The sequence below is a fragment of the Fonticula alba genome (genome assembly GCF_000388065.1).
Source record: "Fonticula alba strain ATCC 38817 unplaced genomic scaffold supercont2.9, whole genome shotgun sequence".
NCBI classification, from domain to species: domain Eukaryota; order Rotosphaerida; family Fonticulaceae; genus Fonticula; species Fonticula alba.
Genome location: NW_009242979.1, coordinates 353,693 through 371,506, shown reverse-complemented (window position 1 = coordinate 371,506; position 17,814 = coordinate 353,693). Strand labels below are relative to the sequence as shown.

The window sequence follows — 17,814 nt, the reverse complement described above, 5'->3', positions numbered from 1 at the left end:
TCGCCGTCGTCCAGCCGGCCCAGACCGACCTGAAGGTTCTCCTGCGCGCGGCCAGCTGGTTCTGCTCGCTGGTGGCCTTCTCCGCTGCCGCGGCTTCCCCCTTCGCCTCGAGCCACCGCGGGTTCTTCATCTTCACCGGCGTGGTGTCCTGGCTGCTGGACATGGTTTTCCTCGGGTCCTACTTCCGCCCGGAGCTCGTGGCCCCGCAGGTCCTCTCCCAGAACTGGCCGGTCATTGAGTTCTTCTCGCTCGCTGTCTTCTCGATCTTCTGGTTCTTCGGCTTCACCTTCTTCTGCGTCTACGTCAACGCTCTGACTGCCGTCGGTGGCATTGCCCTGAGGTATGTCCTGGCGTCGAGTGTCCCCCTCCCTCGCTGCCGCTTCTCCGGGACTTGCCCCTCTCCCCTGCCCCCCCCCCCCCCCCCCCCCCCCCCCCCCCCCCGCACCCCCTCTGACCATTCTCCTCTCCCCTTTCTTCCCTTCCCTCCATCTTTGCCCTTCTCCCGCCGTGTCCCCTCTGCCCACAGCACCCCCCGCGCTGCCGCCGCCTTCGGCTTCTTCTCCATGATCCTCAACTTCGGCTCGCTGTTCCTGGCCTTCAGCCGTGCTCGCGGCCTCCTGGCCTCCCTCCTCGGCGGTCTCGGTGGCAACAGCGGTGGCCACCTTGCCTACTCCGATCTGTAAGCAGAGCATCCCCACCCTTGTCCTGAGAGCCGTGTGCCACCCTCTCTCTCTCCCCCCCCCTCTCCTTTATCTTCGCCTTCTGATGTCCACCCCAGCACACCCTTCCCTCAGCCATGTGCACATGTACATGTGTCTGAGTGCATGTGTGTATGCGCCGATGCGTCATTTCAGTGTGCCCTCCTGTACACGGTGGCACACCTACACTTTCATGCAGGAGCACCTTCCCTCTTCCACGCTTGGTGCCTCCCTTGTCGGGTGTGCCATGCCCCCCCTTCTCCCCCCCCCCCCCCCCGCTCTTCCTCTCTCAAACGAATACGCAAACCACAAATACATCATGTTTCTCCCTCTCCCTCCCCCACTCCGCCCATGCTCAGTCAACTCCCCCTTTGGGAGCTTTTTCCCCCAAGCTTTCGCTGTCCTTTTCTTCCTGTGTTTTTTGTTGCACCCGCTCGCTCACGCAAGGATGCACGCACATGTACCATGTGCTCTTGGAGTCGCCCAGTGATACAAGGAACATTGGCACTCCTACAAATTGACCATTTTTCGCTCATCCTGGCCCCGCGCGTCCTCCTCCTCCCCCGACCGAGCCTCAGCGAACATGCGGTTGGGCACTTCAGTTTAAATGTTAATCGCGCACGCATCGGATCTCACGGGATTCTTCCCCAAAAGGGTTTCGACCCCGGCTCGCCCGACCCCTGGGATTGGTTCTCCCCCCCGGAAAGCGGGGGAGGGCTCCCCAAACTGCCTGCTTCCCTCTTTTCGCGCTTTTCGTTTTATTTTTTTAGCTCCCAAGTGCTCCAGCACTTCGGTCCATGAGTGTCTCCGGCAGAGCCCCCTTGGGAACCGGTGGGGGGAACGGCCCGGTCCGCTTGTGGCCTGTGTCTATAGATCCCCCCCCCCCCGAGTTCGTGGGCCCGTGCTCCCGCTGCTCGGTGAGGGCGGGAGGAGCGAACCCCATGTTCCAAGGCGATTGTTGCCGGGGCGAGTCCGACACGCCCCGGCGGCCCTTGGCCCAGAGACATGGGATTGGTGTGCGCGTGCACGATTTACCCTCTTCCCCCCCCCCCCCCCTGGCCCCGGCTGCGGCCCTATCTCCTCCCGGGGCAATAGCTGCGATTCCGACAGAGATAGCCCATGGAACGGGGCCCGCGCTCCGGTACGCGGGGTGCTTCTCCATGCCCCTGTTGCCGGCTGATTGGCCCGCAATTGGCCGGGCCGGCACTCTGGCCCTCTTCGAATGCATGCCGGCGGCGACCGGAAGGCGTGGCTCACCTTGGGCCGCCGCCCCGGTGCCCGCGCGTCCTTTCGCGGTCCCTGGCCGACGACTGCCTGGCCTGTCTCCAGGTGCCGCGGGCATCAGCCAACGGACCAAAGTCCTGTCAGGAGGCCACTTCCGGCCGCCGGCGAGGCTGATGCCGTTGTCCCCCCCCCCCCCCCCGGGGCAAGTTCCGCCCGAGCCTGGCGGAGGCGGAGACGGCGGCGGCGGCGGCGGCGGCGGCGGAGCGTAAACACATACCCCGCAACTCCCAGCGCCCCTCCCGGCCCCCGCCAATGCCGGCTCTTTTTCCCCACAATGGCCCCGTCGGGCGGCATGCCTCTTTCCCGCCCGTGGGCCCTCCTCCTGCCGGGCGCAGGCAGGGAACCCCATGGGAAACATTCGACAGTTGCGTGGGTGTCTGTGTCTGTGTGTACGTGTGTGTGGGGGGGGGGGGACTTCTGGCCGGCACAGGCTCGCCGGGCAGCCCGGCCTGGGCCGCTACCTCGAGTGCCAGGGGTCGATTCGCGCTCTGGCTCGATATGCCGATTTTACCAAGGAGCGCAAGAGAGGGGAATCTTGTCACCAAGCAGGGCCGGTGAGCCGGCCCATGGACCGGGGGCCCGCCTGCCGAACCCCGCAATCGCCCTTCGGGCACGCCCGACTCCCCTGCAGCGCGGACATCGCGGTGACTAGCCCCTCTCCGACCCGGGGTCGATAGCCACATGCCATCGGTCGGCCTCAGGCGCCCTGCCCCCTTCCCCCGCCAGGGCGGGCATTCTCCCTCGGCCGGCATGCAGGCGTTTTTGCCAGCCCCTCTATCTCTCGGGCGATCGGGCACAGCCGGGAAACAGCCCACCAGGTCCCGCCTGCTCCCGCTGCCGCCCGCACGCCATGGCGGAGATCGCACCAGGATCCGGCACAAGGATCCCGTCAACTTTGACGGGGTGGCATATGCCTCCCCCCGGCGGGTCCCACCTGGGCTGCATTGTCTCGTCGAGCGCTAGCTGCCTGGAGTAAAGACGCCGGCTGTTCGCATGGCAGCAGTGCGTATGGGGCTGTCCGGCTGCCACCATCACGGCCATGGGACTGGTATTTGCCGCTCAGGCGAAGAGGCTCCTGCCGTCCCCCCTGGGGGAGGATGGGGGGGGGGGGGCGGGCGAGGGAGAGGAGCAACGACGGCAGGTAGATCCTGGCCCCCGCAAAGACCCCACGCCCAGCGTGGCGGTCCCGGTGGATCGCGGCCCGGCGGCAGCGGATCGCAGGGAGGGGGCGAGGGCGCGGTGGTGGGCCGCACATGCCACCCTCCTCTCCCGCGCCCGGACCGATCGCAGGCCCCCTTGGCCGTCTGGCGCCCCCCTACTTCCTCCGAGTCCCCCCCCCCCCACACACACACCCGCACCCGCACCCGCACCCGCGCCCAGCCGGCCTCCCACGCCCCTCCTTCGCCGGCCGCTCCTCGCAATGCCCGAGGGGCTCCGAGGGGCCGAGGCAAAAGCCATTCTTCCGGCGGCCCCCTGCGCAGCCCCAAGCACCGGGCGATCTCAAAACGCCACTGGCCCTCGCTCTCCTCCTCCTTTATGCATTCCCCCCCCCCCCCCCGCCCTCTCCCTCAAGACTCTTTTCTGCCCCCTCCTCCAACTGGCACACATGGCCACCCCTCCATAGGCCACGCTCTCGCTCTCGCCCTCGCCCTCGCCCTCGCTCTCGACCGTCACCGCCCCGGCTCCCGGACCCCTTTTCCCGTGCACCCCTGCCCGAAAGCAAGACAGATGCCCTTGCAGTGAGAGGATCCGCCCTTTCCCGCCCGCGCTTAGCCCCTGTCATATTGCCCCACGCCACCGTGGCCGACTCTGTCGCGCCCGTTCCAGCACAGGGTTGTTCCCTCCACTTGGAGGGCTCGCCTCGCGTCATGTCAACCGGACATCTGGGAGGACCATCCGGTACGTCGCCAGGGCCGGGCGCCTGCATGATAATAATTGAACTGGTCCTGGGCGGCTCTGGGCCGATTGCCAGGCCGCCACCGAGTAGGGAATCTCCCGCCCAAGGGCAACCAGCTCCACGCAAGGGGATCTCGCAACCAGGGGAAAAGGGAGGGGGGGAGGGGAGCAAGGGAAGGTGAAGAAGAGGCAGAAGAAAGCCAGGACAACGGGGATGGCGAAGATCTGCACTTGGGCAGGACGACGACCGCCCGAGCAGCCGGGCTGCTGCCCGTGCGACCACTAACCCGCGAACGCTCCGCGACGAACTTCCCCGGGTTCTGGTGGTGGCTGGGCACCCCCTCGCGCGGTCACGTCGATGCACGCGCGCCCGCAATGCCAGCGGTGCCCTGTGGCGGCGGATGCCCTCGCATGAGCTTGTCGTCGGGGTCGGCGGCCGCAGCCGCGGCGTCCGCCGCCGTCACGGCCATCCCCTGCAAGTGCCCCTCCAGCGGGGGCAGCTCGGTGCCCGTCTGCCTGATGGAGGTGGCGGCCTGCATCAGCGGGTCGCCCTCGCCGCTGTCCTGCACGGACCCCTGCGACGTGGAGGAGCAGGCCGACCCCCTGGACCGGGCCACGCCTCTGGAGCTATCCCCGCTGGGCGGCATGGCTGCCGAGATCGAGGGTCTGATCGATGAGAAGCAGCTGGACCCGGCCAGCTCGGCCGCGTCGACGGCCGAGCTGGCCGGCGAGTGCGTGCCCGAGCAGGCTCTCGATGACTTCTTCCACACCCCGGACTCGCGCATCGAAGAGCCCCTGGCGCATGGCGGCCAGCCGGATGCGCCCGCCAATGCCGGGCCCGCTGGCGGCCTGTCGCCGGATCTCCAAGCGGCCGAGCTGCGCAAGATGCGCCCGGCGGAGGACCTTCGCACGCGGCGCATGGGCCGGGCCCAGCACCCGGGCGGCTTGACCCCGGACGCCGGCCCGGTGACATTCGGAAGTGCGGCGGCCTTTGCGGCGGCCGCCGGGCCGGGCGCCGCCGGTGCCTCTGCGCGGTCGGCCGCCAGCGCGTCCGGCTCGCCGGATGACACGCCCGGCGGGTCGGCCTCCGCCTCGACCGTCACCCTGGCCATGAGTGCCTCGTCGTCGCTCGGGGCGCCCGGTGCCAGCGTCGAGGCCGAGGGCCTGCCCGCTGGCCGGGGACCCGCCGCGCCGAATGCCCCCGGGTCGGCTTCCTCTTCGTCGGTGGTCACCTTCACCGGCCCCTCGCCGGGGGCCTTCACCTTCGAATGGGCCGGCACGCCGGCCGGCGAGAAGGGCGATTTGGAGCGGCTCATCCGCTCGGTGCAGCTCTCCACTCCGGTGGTCTCGCCGGTGGTCGGCGCCGGTGGGGCCTCGACGCACCCCTTGGCCGAAAGGTCCGGCAGCCGCTCGACCCCGGCCGCCGACGACTCGACCGCCGTCGGCCTCTTGACCAGCTTCCGTAGGGAGGGCGCCTCGGCCACCGCCTCCGCGAGCTCCCTCGGCATCTACCACGCTGGCGAGCCTTCCGCCCACATGGCCACGCCTGCCCGGCAGCAGCTGCAGCTCCAGACCACCGGCGATCTGCCGGACTGCCTGTCCGTAGAAACCATGGACAGGGCGGCCGCTGGGGCCACGGCTGCCGCCGCTGCCGCCGCCGCTGCTGCTGCCGCCGCCGCCGCCGCCGCCGCCGCCGCCGCCGCAGACGAGGGGACTCCCCGCGCACGCCCAGCTCCGCTCGGCGACTCGCCCGTCGCCTGCTTCTCGTCGTCGAGGGCGGTGGCCACGGCGCGCGTCGAATCCGCGGGCCTCGGCGAGGGGTTCGCCGGCCCGGCCGGAGGATTGGCCTGGTGCCCGATGCGCTCGCCCGGCATCCTCCAAGGAAAGCATGCGCTGGACATTTTGACCTACGGCACGCCCGGCCACCTGGCCGAGGGGACCTCGACACCGGGGATGCTGGCGGCCGCTGTCGCGGATGGCCAGACCCCGCCTGGCGGGATGGGCCTCCCGCGCGCCTGCGCGACCAGCCCCACGCCGGAATCCAGCCAGGCGCTGCTGGCCTCGGCATCGGCTGACAGTGATTCCGGCTCGCCAGGTAGCAACATCTGGACTCTGACCCTGAGCGAGGACCTGCCCGCTGATGCCGACGGCACCGAATATGTCCGGGCCCCGGGCGGGCGCTGGTGCCCGGCGGCCGACGCCGCCACCCAGGTACGCCGCTGCATGACACGCCCCCCCCCCCCCCCCGGGCCGGGCTTTTGGCGAGGGAGTCGGGCTTTTCCTTCTTCCCTTTCTTGCTCCCGTGTCCTGCCCTTTGGTGTTGCCCTTTGTGGCGCATGGGCCGGCCCGCCCAGGGTGCCGACATGCTGTGTGTCCCAGGGGCTCTGGCAGGCGAGTCCCCAATGCTGACTACCGGACACACCATCCATGCTATCGACGGTCACCCTGCGTTCGTGGGGGGGGGGGCGGGGAACCCTTCCATGGCACCTCCTCGGGCCGGCCGCCGCTGTTTGGCATCCAATAGAAGGGCGATGCCTCGCCGGAGGAGCGCCCCGTCGGGCTCTATGGCGGTCGGCACATCACCCAGATCATGTCGGAGCTGATCCACAGCTGCCCGCTGCCGGCTCACACCAGTCTGACTTGCCCGTCGCCGGTGGGCCCGCGCCCCGGCGACTCGGCTGATGCCGCTCGCCCTTTCGGCGGGGACATCCTGCTGCCTGGCGAAAGCGGCGCCACAGCCACCGACAGCGCCCTGGGGTATGAGCAGCCGAGGCCGCCGCACCGGACCGGGGGCTTCCCCCCGGGGGCCAGTGCACCGGCCACCGGCATCTGCACAGCACTTGCTGCCCCCCCGGCGGAGGGGTCATGGGCCGATGCCGTGGCAGCCAGCTCGGCCGCCTCGTCACCCTTCCTGGCATACCCCCACTCGACGAACCTGCCACCGCTGCCGGGGGTGGCTGCGGCTGCCGCCGCTGCCGCCGCCGCCGCCGCCGCCGCCGCCATTTCGGCTACTGCTTCATCTATCGCTGCACCTGGCGCCACTGTCGCAGCATCCTCCTGCTCTCCCTCCCTGGCTGGGGGCAGCACCGCTGCCGGCAGTGGGGCCGGGCTCAATTGGAGCCTCTCACAGACGCTGATCGGCGGGGGGCGCATGTCGCCGATGCGCAGTGGGCCTTCCTGGTCGCCGGAGCCCTTCGCCGCCCAGACGGCTGGCCGCACGGTGTCGGCCACAGGGGCCCATGCCGCGGCCACGCTGCCTCCCGTCGCGGGGTCATCCTGGCGCCGGTCGCCCCAAAGCTCGACCGGCGGCTTCGCCGGCGTCGGGGGAACCGCTGCCTCCTCCTCGCCCACGCCGGGGGCTCTGCCCGAGGACATGGCCAACGAGGCCGCAACCATGGCCCTGGCATCCGACACGCTGCCCACCCACGCCACTGGCCCTGGGGCCAATTCCTCCACCCGGCTGCTGGCCATCCGCCGATACAACTCCATGGCCAGCATGACCGACCGCCGCGCGTTGCACCTCCTGCCACATGGCGGCTCGGCCAGCCCCGGCGGCCACCAGCAGGATGCTGACGAGCACGATGGCCGGGATGATCGCCATGTCGACCTGGACACCGATGGCCTCGGGTCGGCCACTTCCCCCCACGGCAGCAGCCAATCTCTGGACACGCTGAACATCCGCCTGTCGCATAGTCCCAGCCCCAGCCCCGGCCTGGGGCCAGCCCCGGCGGCCGCCCCGGCCGGCGACCCTGCGCCACAGCGCCTCCGGGCCGCCAGCAGCCAGGAAACCATCGAGCTGGCCTTGACCGCCTCTTCCTCTTCCTCGGAGAACGACCTGCCGGCGGCCGAGGGGTCGGCGCTGGCGGCACCAGCCCCGGGGGCGGGGCACCGCGCCACCGGCGAGGGGGCCGAAGTGACGGCCGAGGCGTCGACGCCGGCCGCTCGGCGTCGCGTTTTCCGGCCACCCAGCCCGCCGGTCCCGGCGGCCATGCGCAAGGCCTCGGGCCTGGCAGGCCCCACGGCGACCCCGGTGCCGGGGTCGGTCACGGTCGTGACACAGCCATCCAGCGGTCAGCGCATCCTGCAGGTGGTCTTGCCTGCTGGCAGCAGTGGCGGCGGCGGCGGCGGCGGCGGTGGTGGTGGTGGTGCTGGGCCTGGCAACGGCGGTCCGGGCGCCGGGCCACGCGAAATCGCGGTCCAGGCGACCCCGAGCGGCGTTCGCCCGGGCGGCAAGACGTCCGTCGATGCCGCACCCGCGGTCCCCACCACGGCCGCGGCTCTGGCTGTCGGCGGCCACCCCCCGCCGATGGTGTTGCATCCGCAAGCAGCCGCCACCGCCGGCTTCCCGCCGGGCATCCAATTCATCCCGGTGCTGAACTCGTCCATGGGCCTGCACCTGGCCGCCGGCCCAGGCGCCCCGGCGGCCTACTACCACACGGACCCCATGGTGCTGGCCGCTGGAGGGGCCTTCCTCGGGGCGGCCTACTTCCCGCCGGCGGTGGCGGGCCCTGCCGCCGGCGTCATGCCCCCGGGCATGGCCCCCAGTTCGCTGGCTATGCCGGCGGCTACTTTGGCCGCAACTTCCGGACTTGATGCCGGCCTGCGCAAGGGCAATGGACCCTTCCGACAGTCGGCAGCCGGCGCCTCGGGCCCGGGGTTCCCGGTTCCGCCGTCAAGCGCCAATCCGGCGCCGCCCAACAGCAGCGGCCAAGCGCCCTCGCATCCGGGGAAAATCTTCGTCGGCGGGCTGAGCTGGGATACAAGCAAGGGTGCGTGCCCTTTGGCGCCTTTCCGCGGTGGGCCCGTGGTTTTTGCGCCCTCCCTCCGGCCGACACCTTGTGTTCGGCCTTCCTGATGAGAGCGCGTGCATAGCACACCTTCCCAAGGGGGGGGGGATGGGACTTCATGCTTTCGATGACCCCTCGCGCTGCCTCTCCGCGCCCGCGCCCCCTGGTGTCTGTACCCTGACTCCCCTGCCCTGCTACTCTCTGTCGAAGACGATCTGCACTGCTACTTCTCACGCTTCGGGGAGCTCATCGACAGTGTGGTCATGAAGGACCCCGAGTCCCAGCGGTCGCGTGGCTTTGGCTTTGTCACTTTCCGCGAGGAGGCCGATGCGCACGTCATGCTGTCCCACGGGCCGCACATTATCAATGGCAAGGAGGTACGCCGGCGGCCGCACGCGCACGCACAGGCATCCACATTCACACACACGCGCTGGCAAGTGGGCATGTGCATGTATGGGTGCATGCACACACTGCCGCGTCCACGCACATCTGGGCTCTCCAAGGAGATGCGATGCTCATGCTCAGAAGTGAGACACCATCCGGGCCAAATGGCCAGCTGCAGGAGGGCGAGGGGGGGCAGAGAGAGAGAGAGAGAGAGAGAGAGAGACTGCTGGGGAAGGCGGGACCGTAGGCGCCTGGGCGCTCTCAATTTGCACCTTCCTGTGGAGTGCCATCTTCCCGGGCATGCCCCCTTCTCACACCCCGCACAAACACACACACACACACATCACCGCCCTTTGCTTGGATCCGCGCTTGCCGAATCGACCAAAGGTCGACCCGAAGCTGGCCATCCCGAAGGAGTACACCCCGCCGACGGTCACGAACCTCGGAGTGCGCAAGATCTTCGTCGGCGGCTTGGGAAGTCGCACGACGGATGCCAGCCTGCGTCGCCACTTCGAGCAATTCGGCCCAGTCGAGCAGGCGGTCCTAATGTATGACCGAGCCACCGGCCGGCCTCGTGGCTTCGGCTTCGTGGTTTTCGTCGATGAGGAGGCCGCCGAGCGGGCCTGCGCCCGTTCCTTCCAGGACATCGACGGGAAGAAGGTCCGTATCCAGACACATGTGCCACCTGAGAAGAGAACCGCCCCCCTGAAAAGCAGGACAGCGGGGTCAGTGCGATCGTCAGCCAAGGGGGGACGACCAAAGCGATCAGGGGAAAGGGGGCAAGAGAAAGACCGAAAAAAAGGGAAAGAGAGGCTGGTGTGGTGCCCGTGAGCGGATGCCAGCGCGATGGTCCTTTCCGATGGTCGTGATTGTGGGGGGATCTTTTCGCTGAGTGTTGTTTTGCTCGACCACCCCCGATCAGGGCTGGCCCACTGCCCCCACTCACGCTTTCGACAACATGCCGGGCGCGCCCTGGACTTCGACTCCCAAATGCTCGTGTACATGTGGGGGGCTCTCTTACTGTGTGCGTGTGGCGCCTTGGTTGGTTGGTTGGTCCGCCGGGCTTCTTCGCCACATCCCCATATACAGGGCATCGAGATTAAGAAGGCCGAGCCCAAGAACGTCAGCCGGAACTCGAGCCGCCCCTCCGACATGTAAATGCCCTTGTCTTGTATTGTCACCCTTTTCCTCTCCATCGCCCACCCGCCCACCCCGCCTTCCGCCTGCTCCGTCCCCTGAGCCTCTCCTTCGCCTGTTCCTCTCCCCCTAGAGGGGGGGACATGTTGTACGGTCCTCCCAAAGAAAGAGGCAGGCGGGGGAGGGAGAACGGATGGATGAGGCGACAGGAGGGAGACGTGCGCGCGCTGCGGTATCCGCGATTTTGCTGCTTGCCTGTTTGCTTTGCGATGTTGCCCTCGTATACTCGCCTCTCCGTGCATGTGCACACGCATGTCCAAATCCGAAAAGGGAAATATATCCTTCCGATGGGTGCATCCCTTCTATCTTGAGCAAAAGGCGGACATCAGTGGTGGGGCAGTGGCAGGGGAGGGGGAGAGAGAGAGAGAGAGAGTCAAATGGAGAGCACAAACATGCATGCATGCATACATATATTAATCGATGCGGAGAGGACGAGCGCAGAGACCAGGCAGAGGAGTGCAGCGGGACTCATTCCCGGGTCAAGCCATTCGATGGAAAGGGAATGGAATGTGGGGGGACGTGTGCAGCCTGTCTCACGGGTGTGGCGTGTGTCCCTCCGGACCTCTCCTGTCTCCATCTCCACCTCCCTACGTGCCTTGACTTGGCCAAACACCCGGACACAAAGCCAAGACAAAAGGCCACACCTTGCCTCACATACTGCGCGGCAGCCAGGATCCCAGGGAAGGGAGCACGCGACCACACACACACACACACACACACACACACACACACAAACCGGCCCATGCAACAGGAGGAGGAGGAGGAAGAGGGAAAGGCCGGCGGCCGACGGAAACCACCGCAAGGGGGCAAAAAAGCGCGCATCTGGAAGATCTAGGTAATATTGGAGAGGATATCACAAGGGCAAGGGCAAAGCAGTGTTGACTGAAGGTGCGGCAGGAGGGAGAGGAGAGGAAAAGATGGTAGGAGGCGCATCGCACGCACACATGCGCGCGTGCACTTGGCGAGGGTTGACCGAAGAAGTGGATCGACACCACCTTCGGACAAGAGGAAGAATCTATCGTATGAGGAGGAGGAGGAGGAGAGGAGCAACGGGGCGTGCCATTCTTGGGAGCCCTGAGCAAAAGCGGCGGAGAAGGCCGACACGAAGGCATGCCCATGTGCCAGCTCACGTTGTGCGTGACAATGCCCTCGTATGTTTCTCCCGACGCCTCCCTCACTCCGGCCGCCGACCCCCCCGGAGAAGCTGGGCCCCTCATGCTCAGCTGGTCTAGCACAGACAGACCATGAAGAAGTACACATCAGCATACGGGGGGGGGGGGGGGGGGGAGGGGGAGGGGGGGGGGGGGGGGGGGGGGGGCCCCCGCAGGCAGGGCGCCGGCAGTCGATGGACCCCCTCCTCACAGGTGGTCGACATCATAGACACCACCACAGCGGGACACATGCGGGTTGGTGCCCAAGTGCCCGGGGTTGGCGATGTCCGACAGCCAGGGGGCCAGATGCGGCTCGACGAAGGGCGGCAGCGCATGGGCCGTCGGGTTGGGCAACGGGCACTGGATGGTGCGCGGGTGCAAACCACACACCGGGCACAGCATCCGGTGCAACTCGATCATGGCATCCAGGGTGCCGGCCGGCGGGGTGCTGAAGGCCGTGTCATAGCTCACCTCCGGCCGGAGGAAGAACATCGGCGACTTGAGGCTGGTCTGCGGGGGCCGCGGGCCGTCCAGATTGTTGGGCGGAACCATTTGCATGTAAATCCCATACCGGGGGTCTTCCTCAACCAGGAAAGAGTCGGCCAGGATGACCGGCTTGGCCGGGGCCGTGCCCAAAGCCTCCGGCAGCGGGCTGGGCCAATGGTTGATCGGCTCCAGATCCTGCACCCGGGAGATGTAGTCCAGCGAGGTATCCTGCACCTCCAACTCCGGCGGAGTGTAATCCCCGGGATAGGAGGACACCTGCGAGGAGGGAAGCGTCAATGACCGAGTGGTCAGACCACGGACCTGCGGCAGGACAAAGTTCACCGAGTTCCACAAGTCGATGGCCGTCTGGGCCGCATGGCTGGACAGGAAGCGCAGGGCAAAGCGATCCAACGCCCGGAGGAGATCGGCCCGCGCCCACCGGCGCAAGTCCCGCTGGTAATTGCACACCGATTGCATGCTCGGAGACAGGACCCGCTGCAGGACCACCCGATGCGGGGGCAGGACCTTGACCGCGGCCTGGGCCGCCTGCACCAGCAGCGGCGGCAATTGCTCCTGCTGAATGCGCTGAATGGTCTCCGGGGCCAAGTGCATGGGGGGCACACGAGGATGCGGCCAGCCCAACGGCCCACGGGCCTTGACCGCTGCCTGGCCGGCCTCCCGGACCAGGCTCAAAATGTCCTCGGTCGGATGCCATTGCGGCCAAAGGGAGGAGGTGGCCGTGCGTGGGGACCCCGGGCCGAACATGGTCCGGAAGGCCTCCAACGAAGAGTGGTCCCCGTGCAGGCCGAGGCGCGTGGCCACCAGGACCGACTCATCCACGCGGAAGTTGGTCTCCCAGCTGCTGGCCGGATCGTCGGCCGTCAGGGGATAGAACCACTGCTCCCGGGCCGGCATGTACCGGGACACCACCGGCGCCAAAATCGGATGGACCACGGGCAAAACCGCCGACAGGATGGACTCCTGCATCCAGACATGCGCTCGGACAATGCGGTTGCGCCGGTCCCAGGCCGCCGGGCAGACGGCCACCCCGCCGCGAGCCCAGCTCGTGAAGAAGGTCCCCGGCTGCCGGAGGAAGTTCCGCGACACATAGGAATCCGGCTTCTTGGTGGCCATCCGGAAGGCCTCGGCCTCGATGGTATCCCACCCGGGAACCGGGTCATGAGCCGCGCCACCACATGACGGACACACCCCGCGTGCCACCATGCCGAAATACTCGTCCGAGGCCATGGCCGTGTCGGCCACATATGCCACGCCCAGCTGCAATAGCCGGGGACAGGGCTCATGCGCCGGGTGCTCACCACATGCCAGGCACATGCCATACCCGGGGCAGGGCGGCGGCGGGGTCGAGCTCGACGTGGCTCGCGGCAGGAGATCCGGCTTCGATCCGGCCATGTAACCCCGGGCCGAGAAGAGCCACGACATGACGTGCGTCACCCCGAGGCGATCAGTCTCCCGGGTGTCGATCAGCAACCGCCGACGAACTTCCTCCGGCGTGAGGGCCGTATTGTGCAAGAAGACCATGCCATGGGAAAGCAGCAAATCCGGACAGGGCATGGCCGAGGAGTGCTGGCCACAGTGGGTGCAAAGCCCCTTGCCAGCCAGGCCGCTCTGGCGCCGGGCCGTCGAAGAGAGCGTTCGCTGCGTGATATTCGGCGAGGGGGAGTCCAGCAGGAGGATGTTCTCGGCCAGACGCCGGTGCTCGAGGTCCGACCAGGTGGGATGCAGATCCCGGGCCCCGGAATGGGCCAGGCCCAAATCATGGATGCCCAGAAGCTGGTCCGTCAATTTGGCAGCCGGTCCGGAAGACCCGGCAGGGGACTCTCTCCGGGACGAGGCACCAGAGGCCGGCGGCGGAGCACCTGCGCGTCCACCGGTGTCCGGCGTGGAGAGGGAATCGGCCGGGGCCGCGGTCGCGGTGGCCATCGTAGCCATCAAGGCATCGGAAGGCCCGAGCAGGCGCTCGGCCCAGGAGGCCAAATTCCGCCCGGTGGGCGATCGCTCAAAGGCCTCCCGCACATAGGCCATCATGCTGGAGGGGAGGCGATCGAAGCCGCTGCTGTAGATGGAGTCGGCTCGAGCCTGCTCGGCGCCCTGGAGCACCGAAATCAGCAGGAGCTTCTGGCCGGTCATCTCGTGCGTCGAGAGGGTAGTGTGGTGGCCCAGGGTCTTGGCCACCGAGAGGGTCCCTCCGGCGTGCATCCACGCTGGCGAGTCGACCGTCGGCATGATGGACCCCAAAGTCGGGCGCTGGTCCGAGGAATCCGGCGTCAGGACCGCTGGCAGGCTGTTCCGGTAGCAAGACTGCGTGGCCGGGTGGAGGCCGCACTGAGGACAGGCATTGACCAGCTCGCGCAGGGGGGCATTCAGCCGATGCTGCTCCAGGGCCTCCTCCAATGCTGGCTGGCCGAACCAGGAGGACACCTTGCCCTCGCCGGCAGGCACATGCTTCTCGGTCAGCAGCCGGCCGATGGTGGTGAAGCTCGGCCGGACATTGAACAGATCGTCGCCCTTGCGGGAAAACCGGTAGAAGATGTTTTCCTGATCAATGGCCTCGCGATCCAGGAGCTCGGCTGCCGGGGCGGTGGGAGAGTCGACCAGGGCCTCGGCCTCGGCCGGGGTCAGCCCAGCCGGCGGAATGAAAAGCGATCCGTCCTGCCGGAGGAGGGACCGCCGGAGCTGCGCCACCGACAGATGGGGCTCCACGATCTGCTCCGGGGTCAGGGCCAGGATGTAGGTGTCATGCTCCTCGATTTGCAGCCGGTGCATCTCCGGCATTTGGGTCTCCTCGGGGGAGAAAACCCCCTCGGTGCCAGGGGCCTCGGCCACCACGGAGAACCCCGGGACGCTGCTCGACACCGGGTACTCCTGGTAGTGGACATCCCGCGGGGGGACAAACTGCGTTTCGTTGGACCGTATCCAGTGGTCATAGTGCCGAATGTAGACGGACTCGTAGTCGTTTGAAGCGCGCCGGGAAGAAGAAGAGGAGGAGGAGGAGGAGGAGGCCGCCTGCGAGTCCTGGGAAGGGCCGGGCCCATGCTCATGGTCGCGGCCGATCGCGTGGCCGTCAGATGATGGCGAGTCCGCTGTGCCATTGTCGGTGGGGAAGGCCTGTGTCGAGAGAGCCCGGAGGAGCAAACCTCCACCGGGATGACTCGGCCGGCTGATGCCGCGCGAGAGAAAGATCGAGTGGCGGAGCATTCGCGGCACCCGGGAGGGAGAAAGCGATGCCAGTCAACTACCCTACTTTTGTGGCCGGCAAAAGAAGGCCATAGGCCCAGGAGCGCCTGGAGACACGAGCAACAAAGAGGCAAGCAGAGTCAGCGGGAGGGGAGGGGGGGGAGATCCAATCTTCGGAGGAGGACATGCTCATATACACATAGGAAGGCATGCGCCCAAGCAGACGAACCGTTCACAGATACCGATGCAGGCGGAGGAGCAAGCGAGAAAGCGGCGGAGGGGAGGCGCGGCGAAGAGGGACACGTGCTGGGGTGCCCCCTCGTTCGGCACACTAAGCGAGATGGTGGCGTGCAGGAGACAGGTGTGAGTGTCCGGGGGGGGGGGGGGGCGGCGAACCGGGAGGCAGAGGGGAAGGCCAAGGACAAACGCGCACACTACCGCCTGGAGAAGGAGATATCGAAGACGGGGATGAGGGAGGGGAGGAGGAGAGAAGCGGGAGAGGATGTGGCAGCGGTGCCTGCAGAAGATAAGGGGAGGAGAACGGAGGCGGAGATAGCCGAGCGCGCGCGAGACCGGTGTCGCCAGCGAGGAAGAGAGCAAGAGTATTTGCAGGAGCAGGAGGGGAGGGCGAGGGCGAGGCGAAGCGAAACAAGGCGGGAGGGGGGGAGGGGGGCGGCGGCGGCGGCGGCGGAGGGGAGAGAGGATGGTTGATCCGCCGGGGCGCTCCGGGCCCCGGATCCCGGCCGAGCACGCCTTTAGTGTGTGTATGTTGGCGCGTGCACCGGTCTGGGCGAGCAAGGAGGGGGACCAACAGCCCGGTGGCCAGGCAGACCCGCGGGCTGAAGCACACGTCCGGCCCCAGAACCACCACCCCCCCTCCGAGAGGCCCTAGAGTCCCTCCCCAACCAGGCCGATGCCCCCCCCCGGTCGGGGGGAGGCGACGGCACCGCCGCCGCCGACCCGACCCGAGCGGTCTCCACAGTCGCCGGTCTCCCCGGAGACGGCCCCCCGCGCGCCCAGCAAGGAGCCTCTGCACTATGTGAGGCCGGGCCTCATCACATCAGAGGCCGAGTATATCGCCTTCCCGGAGGTGCTTACTGCCGTGCGTGCACCCTCCCCCCCCCCCCCCCCCCCCCCCCCCCCCCCCCCGGCGCCCCCTCCACGATGGCGTGCGGATGGGCAAGCGTGTACCAGGCCCACGAGCACACACACAGCCGGAGAGAGAAAGAGAAAGAGAGAGAATCACACACACGCATGCACCCGGGCGCCCTACATGACCATGCCAAGCAGCAGGGCCAAAGGCCCATCAGCGCCCCCCCCCAAAGACAGATGGATACCTTCCCTCTCCCCCCCCCCGGCAGGGGGGGTGAGACGGAGATGCCTTGCATGGCCCTCCGCAGCCTGGCACTGACCGAGGGGACACAGGGCGCCGCACGAGCAGGCAACAGGGTCCTTGAGAGACGGAGGTGAGGGATGGAAGAACGGCGGGGCATGGCCAATCACGGGTCGCTTCTAGAATGTTATTTTCACGAGATCCAGATTGCTCTGGTTCTGATTCTAGACGGTGCGCTGTCAGCTGCCATTCTGAAGTCATGAATGACAGATGCGCCCCTTCCGCGGGCTCCAGCGAGAGGGGGGGACGAGAAAACTGGCAGAGGCCCTTCAGCCTCTCACGTCGGTGATCGGGCACAGGGCTTCGGCCGGCTCCGGGGATGCCGGGTGTGGCGCGATCTAGCGCCGATCAAGCCGATTTGCGGCCATCTTTTGGGCTCCGCCACTTGTCGAGGATCCGAAGGGAGGGCCGGCCAATGGCACAACCTTCCTCTCTCCCTCTCTCTCTCTTCCTCCTTCTCTCTCGCCTCCTTTGGTCCTTTTCCACCTTCTGCCCAGACACCTACACAGCTGTTCCCAAGTCTGCTCTGCCCCCCCCCCCCCCCCCCCCCTGAGAAGCTCCAAGATGCTCCACTCCGGCACGACGCGCCCCACGGCGCCCGACGCTGCGGCCGACCCGACCACCTGTGCCATGGTGGATGGGCTACTTGGTGAGGCTCGCGCCGGAGGTGCTGATGCGCCCACCGCCGCGGGACTTGTCAACCAGCTTGCCGCGAGTCGGTGTACTGACCCTGGACCTGGCTTGGTCCCGGCACTGCCGGGATTCGCTCTGCCCGGGGAAATCCCCCTGCCTGCACCCTGGCTCAGCCCGGCGGAGGCGGATCGCATCCATGCGAGTCTGCATGCATCGACTGGACAACGCAAGCGCCAGTTGGATAAGGTTCGCTCGGGTCCCGAGATAATATTAATTTTTTTTTCCACCAGCACCAAGAGGCAGGGCAGTTTCCTGTGTCTCCCGGCCCTAGCGCTTGGCCTCGCCCCCTGACAGCCCTTGCCCCAGCTTGTGGATGCCCTCTTTGCACAGCATCTCCCCGAGGCCGAGGCACGCATTGGCGATGCCCTGCAGAAGGGGCAGCGCATTCAGACCATCCTGGAGGCTCCCTCCTTCGGGTCACTGTTGTCGCCCCAAAACCGCGATGAGGAGGCCCTCGTCCGAAGCACCATCAGTAGCTTGCATCTGCTGGGAGTCGCGCGCGATCGGATTGCCCAAACGTACGTCACCCCTCAAGCACGGCGACGAACATCGGGTGGCGAGGCGCGGGGGGGGGGGGGGGGGGGGGGGGGGGGGGGGGCCGGACAACACGGGGGCCCAGCGTAGGGGCAGGCAAGCAAGACACCCGG

At 67.6% G+C, this 17,814-nt stretch overlaps 5 protein-coding genes across 5 annotated transcripts in view; all 5 read left to right on the top strand.

Annotated features, from left to right (window-relative positions):
* The window catches only part of H696_05149 (hypothetical protein), a 1,745-nt gene extending 770 nt beyond the window's left edge, over positions 1 to 975 (top strand). Inside the window, exons 4-5 of the mRNA XM_009499003.1 lie at positions 36 to 340; positions 527 to 975. Of these exons, the coding sequence (XP_009497278.1) occupies positions 36 to 340; positions 527 to 683 (462 nt within the window). The 3' untranslated portion in view covers positions 684 to 975. The remainder of the gene's footprint in view (positions 1 to 35; positions 341 to 526) is intronic.
* A 3,278-nt stretch (positions 976 to 4,253) lies between these two features.
* Positions 4,254 to 10,207, top strand: H696_05148 (hypothetical protein; the record flags this gene model as incomplete). Its single annotated transcript, XM_009499002.1, has 5 exons — positions 4,254 to 6,089; positions 6,403 to 8,647; positions 8,876 to 9,042; positions 9,437 to 9,709; positions 10,139 to 10,207. 5 exons carry the CDS (start codon positions 4,254 to 4,256, stop codon positions 10,205 to 10,207), a joined length of 4,590 nt encoding a protein of 1,529 aa, XP_009497277.1.
* An 860-nt stretch (positions 10,208 to 11,067) lies between these two features.
* H696_05147 (hypothetical protein) lies at positions 11,068 to 11,518 on the top strand. The gene has a single exon (XM_009499001.1). The coding sequence runs from the start codon at positions 11,164 to 11,166 to the stop codon at positions 11,476 to 11,478; it is 315 nt and encodes a 104-aa protein (XP_009497276.1). The 5' UTR covers positions 11,068 to 11,163; the 3' UTR covers positions 11,479 to 11,518.
* Positions 11,519 to 11,526: 8 nt separating this feature from the next.
* H696_05146 (hypothetical protein) lies at positions 11,527 to 14,899 on the top strand. The gene has a single exon (XM_009499000.1). It carries the CDS (start codon positions 13,186 to 13,188, stop codon positions 14,863 to 14,865), a length of 1,680 nt encoding a protein of 559 aa, XP_009497275.1. The 5' UTR covers positions 11,527 to 13,185; the 3' UTR covers positions 14,866 to 14,899.
* A 2,139-nt stretch (positions 14,900 to 17,038) lies between these two features.
* H696_05145 (hypothetical protein) lies at positions 17,039 to 17,791 on the top strand (the record flags this gene model as incomplete). The annotated part of the gene is made up of 3 exons (XM_009498999.1): positions 17,039 to 17,353; positions 17,462 to 17,639; positions 17,787 to 17,791. 3 exons carry the CDS (start codon positions 17,039 to 17,041, stop codon positions 17,789 to 17,791), a joined length of 498 nt encoding a protein of 165 aa, XP_009497274.1.
* Positions 17,792 to 17,814: the final 23 nt, after the last annotated feature.